The sequence below is a fragment of the Caenorhabditis briggsae genome (assembly GCF_000004555.2).
Source record: "Caenorhabditis briggsae complete genome, chrIII, whole genome shotgun sequence".
Taxonomy (NCBI): domain Eukaryota; kingdom Metazoa; phylum Nematoda; class Chromadorea; order Rhabditida; family Rhabditidae; genus Caenorhabditis; species Caenorhabditis briggsae.
The window spans coordinates 983,288-989,877 of record NC_013490.2 but is presented as its reverse complement, the minus strand read 5'-3'; the positions used below and the strand labels follow the sequence as shown (position 1 = coordinate 989,877).

The 6,590-nt window shown below is 35.8% G+C and overlaps 3 protein-coding genes across 3 annotated transcripts in view; all 3 read right to left on the bottom strand.

The window, feature by feature from the left end:
• Window positions 1-987: 987 nt before the first annotated feature.
• Window positions 988-1,672, bottom strand: CBG25804 (the record flags this gene model as incomplete). Its single annotated transcript, XM_045243355.1, has 3 exons — window positions 988-1,004; window positions 1,235-1,397; window positions 1,604-1,672. 3 exons carry the CDS (start codon window positions 1,670-1,672, stop codon window positions 988-990), a joined length of 249 nt encoding a protein of 82 aa, XP_045099737.1.
• Window positions 1,673-2,965: 1,293 nt separating this feature from the next.
• On the bottom strand, window positions 2,966-4,807 carry CBG15669 (the record flags this gene model as incomplete). The annotated part of the gene is made up of 6 exons (XM_002640748.2): window positions 2,966-3,051; window positions 3,280-3,509; window positions 3,560-3,771; window positions 4,351-4,545; window positions 4,602-4,685; window positions 4,733-4,807. The coding sequence occupies 6 exons, from the start codon at window positions 4,805-4,807 to the stop codon at window positions 2,966-2,968; spliced, it is 882 nt and encodes a 293-aa protein (XP_002640794.2).
• Window positions 4,808-6,093: 1,286 nt separating this feature from the next.
• Window positions 6,094-6,590, bottom strand: part of Cbr-smg-6 — a gene marked incomplete at both ends in the record, with an annotated part of 7,851 nt that continues 7,354 nt past the window's right edge. The window contains 2 exon segments of the mRNA XM_002640747.1: window positions 6,094-6,190; window positions 6,227-6,324. Of these exon segments, the coding sequence (XP_002640793.1) occupies window positions 6,094-6,190; window positions 6,227-6,324 (195 nt within the window).

Here is a 6,590-nt window from a genome sequence, read left to right as displayed (position 1 = left end):
GTGAGATATATAGGCTCAAAGTGGACGATCCGGGTGTCGTTCTATAAGAGGTTTTACGGTAATATCATTTTACTTGGTCAATCATCAAACTACTCCCTCCCATTTCTTATTCTCCCTATGGTTTTCCTTTTTTCTCACGATTCTTGAAATCGTAAATAAATAAAAAACTAAAACCAATTTATTCATTTTTAAATCAGAAAAATTAAGTTCTCTATTCTGTCTTATTCCAATCTTCCGACTTTGTCTTTTCTGAAATTTATTATTTTTCAGCATTTTCATTGTTTTCAGCTTATTGAGAGCTTCAAAATGAGTATAAACATGCCCCATATCGCTCAAAATGGGTCCCAAGCCGCGAAAATGTAAGGGTTACTGTAGTTTTCGTGGTGGAACCCAAAGAGGGCGGAGCCTAATCGTGTTTATACTCATTTTGAAGCTCTAAATTATCTGAAAACGATGAGAATAATGAATATGAATGCAAAAAATCTAAAAACTGAAAAATTCCAATTTTCCAAAAATCCCCAAAGTTCTCAACATTAATCATTTTTCCAATAATTTCTTTTTTCTTGTTTTTTTCAAAATTTTGAATTTCAAATTTCAGATAAAAATTCGAGAATTTCGAAATTTTTGGATGACCGAGTTCGCTGGATTCTTGTGGATTTTCAGAGTTTTTTGGGACCAAATTTTTGGGTCAAACATGAAAATTTAATGTTCAAAATTGCGTGAAAATTTTAAAAATTAAATTAGAATTTTTTTTTTAATTTAAAAATTCAAAATTCAAAATCTGTAAGAAAATATAAAAAAATGTGCAGTACTTTACAAAAAACTAGAGGTTCCAGGGGTGCCTGGGAGCCGAGTTATATGGGGAAGTTCGATGGAGCGCACTTGCACAGCCTCGGAATTTGAAAATATGAAATTTTCGCGGGTTTTTTCAAAGTTTTCTAGTGAAAACTTTCCAATTTGAAGACTTGTAAGGATAACTAGGGGAAATTAGAGAAATTTCTGCACTAGAAAAAATAATTTTATTTTAAAAATCCGACATTTCGCAATGCCTCGAAAAATTGTTTCTGATAAACATTTTTTTTTTAATTTCAGAAATTAAAAAAAAAAGATGAACAATTTAATAAATTTAACAAAATTAAAAACAAAAAAGACAAATAAAATTATCCAGAGCTGGTGGATGGCTCATCTGGCGACGCGGCCGTCGGTTGGTTTCCTCTTCCACGGCCACCAGCACCTCCTCCTCGGCCACGACGTCTCATCAATCCACGCATTCCGCCCATTCGATCGACCTCTCTCATCATATTAAACAGCTTTCCACCATCCGCCATTCGCTTCATTTCAGACGATAACTGTTTCAGATCAAATGAGCGGAAGGGGGCGGAGCCAGCGGATTTAGCCTGGAAAAATTAGATTTTCGGCCTAAAATTTGAATTTTAGGGGCTATTTTTCTCGAAATATTCCAAATTTTGGCCTAAAAACCGCTAAAAATCACTTACCGGCGCATGCACGGCCGCTGGAGTAACTTGAAAGTTCTTCGAGGATTTTTGGGCCTAAAACTTTATCAAAACTGTTAAAACTCCCAAAAATCCACTATTTTCCGTACCTTTGGCTTCTCTGCGCACTGATTTTCGCCTGGATCGCTATTTTCTGTATTTTCTGAAAAATTCGCCATTTTTTATCGATTTTTCCGAGTTCATTCACTAACCAGAAGATCCTTCTTGACTCGACATTTTATTTTTGATGATGTAAGCCAGAAAAAATCAATAAAATCGCTGAAAATTGAAGTTTTTTGGCTGAAAAACTGAAGAAAACAAAATTTTCGGTTCTCGTAAATCGACACACTTTAAAGGAGCATGAGTCGAACTGAGCGGGCCTCGCCACGATTACAGTATGACAGACGAATGCGACGACATTTTTCATCGACTTTCAGCGAATTTTTACGGATTTTTTGCCGAAAATAGGCTAAAATTTCTGAAAATTAAGTTTAAAAAATTTTTTATAGGTTTTTGGCTGAAAAACTAAATTTTTCATCGATTTTCAGCCAATTTTTATTGACTTTTTGCCAAAAAATAGTCTGAAAATTCTGAAAATTTACGTTTTTTATTTTTTTGATTCGAGAAAAATCAATAAAATCGCTGGAAATTGAAGATTTTTAGCTAAAAAACAAAAAAAAACAAGAAATGAGATCTCGTAAATCGGCACAGTTTAAAGGAACATAGCTGTAACTGCCCGGGTCTCGTCACGATTACAGTATGACATCCAAGAGCGGCGGCGTTTTCCGTCGATTTTCAGAGAATTTTCATCGATTTTCAGCCAAAAAATAGTCTGAAAACTCGGAAAATTTAGAAAAACAATTTTTTTAATCGAGAAAAATCAACAAAATCGCTGAAAATCCAAGTTTTCGGCCGAAAAACAGCGAAATTCCTTTAAAATTGGGTTTTTATTTTCAAATTTATTGAGGAGGCACATAAAATTTGCGTAGTTTGACATGAAAAAAGGGGAAAGAAGCGAAAAATTTAAATAAAACATCACATTTTGGGGGAGAAAATCTTCTCTGGAAAACTGAAAATCAAAAAAATATTGCTGCTAAACAATTAAAGTAAATTATCCGGGAATACAAAATGGGGGGTCGGCAACCCGTGCTAACCAAGAGAAAAGTGGTGAAAAATAATGCTCAAATTTCCGTCTGTATTGACGCTTCGATGAGACTTTGATTTTGAAATTTTTCTGTGAAATTTGCTGCGAAAATCGTCGAATTGCCAATTTCAGTGGAATTTTGGAGAAGGCTTCTGAATTTTAGGGGAGATTTGAACTTTAAAAAAGTGAAAATTAAACTGAAAAAAGCACAAAAATAGAGAGAAATAAGGGATAGAAGGACCGGACATGAGAATCGTTAACATCAAGAAAATAGTGGGGGTTTAATTATGACATTGTAGTAATTGGGTTACTGTAGGCTAATAGCGCCTTACGAGTCAACGGCCGATTCAATGTCGTTGATGAAGAGGGCGGAGAGGGCGAAGAGCAGGAAGACGACTCCTCCGATCAGGGTTACTGTAATTATATGGTTTTGAGAGCTATTTTTCAGCTTTTCGTGGGTCTTATCGACGTTTTTGGGAGCTATTCTAGCCATTTCAGAGCAATTTTTTTTTTGATTTTGGGTGCTATTTTTGAGGTTTTTGGGAGCTTTTCTAGGTTTTAATGGAATTTTTTAGAACCTTTTCTAGCTATGTTAAGGCTATTTCGAGCTATTTTTTTAGGTTTTTGGGTCCTTAAACTTACCAGTTCTTACTGATATTCTCTGGGCGACAATCTTTCCTCCAATCACTGCAATACCAGTGCATAGCGCGTGTCCAAGTACTCCTCCGCCAATCACACCGGCGATATTCTCTCTAGCTCCAAGAATAATCGTAGTTAACTGAGATCGATCTCCCCACTCGGCGACAAACGTAAGGGTGAAGGCTTCGATGAAAATTCGAGAAGTGAATAGGAAGATCTTTTTGGTTTCCGATCTGAACAGTTCGCAAGATAATTAGATGGGAATTAAGGGCTAATTACTCACTGAGGGGCTACACCTCCTCCTTCGAGCATTTCGAATTTGCTAGCGTCTAGTTCTCCTTCTCGTTTTGCCACTTCTGCTTGCGCCTCTTCGAATCCCTCCTGCCCTTCGTTGGGGGACATTGTCCATCCTTCATGGAGCATTTTGAGACCGAATAGGGCGAAAAGAGCCGTGGAGAGGTAGTAGGTGACGGCACGGGGGATTACTTGGGTTACCTGGAAAAAGAGCCAGTTTAGGCGTATTTTAAGACTGAATCTGGGGTTTTAGACCTATTTCCAGCCATTTAAAGCCCAATTAAATTGCAAGTTTAGGCGATTTTTGATTTACTTTTTGAGGATTTAGACCTATTTCAAACCTAAATCTGGGATTTTAGAAGGCTTTTAGACTAATTTTTCAGCTATTTAAAGCGAGTTTAGACGATTTTTAGCTTATTTTTTAGGGTTTTGGCGTATTTTAAGCCAACTTAGAGCAAGTTTAGTCGAGTTTTGACTTATTTCAAGCCTGAATCTATGGTTTTAGAGCGCATTTAGACAGATTTTCAGTCACTTAAAGATAGGTCAAAGCAATTTTAGGCGATTTTTGACTTATTTTTCGAGTGTTTTGGGGAATTTTAAGCCTAAATCTGAAGTTTCAGAACGTTTTTGGATCGATTTTCAGTCATTGAAAGCTACATTAGACGATTTAGACCTATTTCAATCCAAAATATGGGGTTTTAGAAGGCTTTTGGGCAGATTTCCAGCCATTTAAAGCCTATTTTTTGGGATTTTTCGGCAATTTTTCAATAAAATCCTTACCCATCCTAGACACGCTGATAACACTGTCATCAGTGCCAACGCACCCATGGCACCGGAGAATACAGTAAGACGAGAGTGCCGCATTGACATAATCACAGCGATAAACCAGGTCTTATCACCGAGTTCAGACACAACAATCACTGAGAACGAGGCAAGGAATCCGTGATAGAATGAGATGTCTTGGGAGGAGATTTTCTGGAAATACGGATTTTTTGAGGATTTTTCAGGCGGGAAATTCAAATTTCAGGTACCTTCTTCTCTGATTTCGCCTCCTCTCCAATGGTCTCCACTACGGCTGCATCATCCATCTTCACATCCACAGTGTCTACATCTTTCTGGAAATTTTTAAAATTTTTTTTTTGAAAATTCAAGACTCAATTACCCCTATATCATTATCGGCAACTGATTGATGAATAAACAGTGCCAGAAGAAGAAGAGGCGCCAGTGAGAGCCGCATGGTCTGAAAATTCGGAATTTTTGGAGAAAAAATTGAAAAACTGCATTTTCTAATGTTAAAAAATAAGTTTTCAGCGAATTTTTTTGAAATTTTTGGCTTGAAGATCGAAAAAAAAGTTTTTTTTAATCTAAAATTTTGAGAAAAATACCTAATTTTTTGAAAATTTTCGGCTTTTAAAATAACTTTTCTAGCACAAAAAGTGGTTAACAGTGATTTTAAGAATACTTCCACCCAAAATTTCCTCGAAAACCTCTGAAAATCGATAAACAAAGAGCTGGAAAAAGCTCCCAAAAAGCTGCCATAGAATGCGCGTAGAGTGTAATGCACTGTGTGCATTACGTGGGTGTGCACCATTTGCGCGTCGAATTCGGTGTTTCGTTTTCCTGCCGAAAATCTGGGCCGATGCCTATCTAATCTGGGCCTAGAATCGACGAAATTTCAGGTTTTAAGAGTGAAAAATCGTCGAAAAATTGATAAAAATCTAAAAGAATGCACTTTTTAAGTGGAAAATCCTGGAAAAATTGGTGGAAAATCGTTGAAAATCGAATTTTTCCGAAAAATTGAAAAAAAAACATTTTTTTTGGACTTCCAACCTAACTTTGGAGATAAAATAAACATTTTGGGGTTCAAGAAAGATAACATTTGCAATCAATTGATGTCGAAATCGAAATTTTTCCTTAGAAAAAATTTTTCAAAAAAAATTAAATGATTTTTTTTTGGTTTTCGACCTAAATTTTGGAGATAAAACTGAATTTTCGGATGTAAATTGATATAAAAATCGAAAAACTAAAAATTTTGGCAAAAAAAAAATTGAAGGAAAACTTTTTTCGAATTTTTCCGATTTTTCTGGCCTAAAATAGAAATTCCGAGAGATCAGTTTTTGTCAAAAATAGAATAAAAAGTGATCAGTGAAATGAAAAAAATAGGGGGTATCGGGCATCAAAAAACATGTGATAAGACAGAAAACTTTTTTTTGAAGCGAGAGGGAGAGAGACGCAGAGAAGTCAGACACTCCCTTTTTTTGAAATTCGCAACTTCCGCTTTTGGCAGCGAATTATTTTTATTTTTGCTGTTTTTAAATTTTTTTTCCCAGTTTTTTTAACTTCCAAAAAAAATTAAAACTCAAAAATTGTTTTATTCGTTTTGTTTGGCTGATGAGATATAATAAATTGATAGTTTTTGTGGAAATGCATTTTAAGAAAAACAAAGAGAGACACAAAAATAAAAATTAACAACAAAGGGACTATACAAAAGATGGAGACGCAGAGAAAATGAAATTAGCAACGCATCCATTTAACGAAATTCGCGATTCCTCGACACGGTAGATTGTTGCCAATGGCTTTGATCGTAAGACCACGATCGCCGGTGATCAGAACGCAATTCCTCAGGAATACCGCGGATTCAGAAGACGTCAGCGACATTGTTGTTGCCTCTTTTTGAAGGACGGAGGTCTGGGATGGAAGTGGGAGGGATTCTGACCAGCGGAGGGCGCTGTTCAGAATCATGTCGTCGTTGGTCTGAAAATGCTTTTTTTCTTTCAGATCCCAAAATTTCTCATTTCCAGCTCTCTCATCGTTTCTAGCTCATTGAGAGCTTCAAAATGAGTATAATCATGCTCCTGGGCATTGAAATAGCTGGAATTTTATGACAAATCTCTCTAACGTCGTGAAAAAATAGTGGAAATCAAAATTGCAAAATTCCTTTTTCGGAATTTCTTGATAAATTTTTCAATTTCAATTATCAAAAATTTTCCCGACGTTAGAAAGATTTGGCACGAAATTTC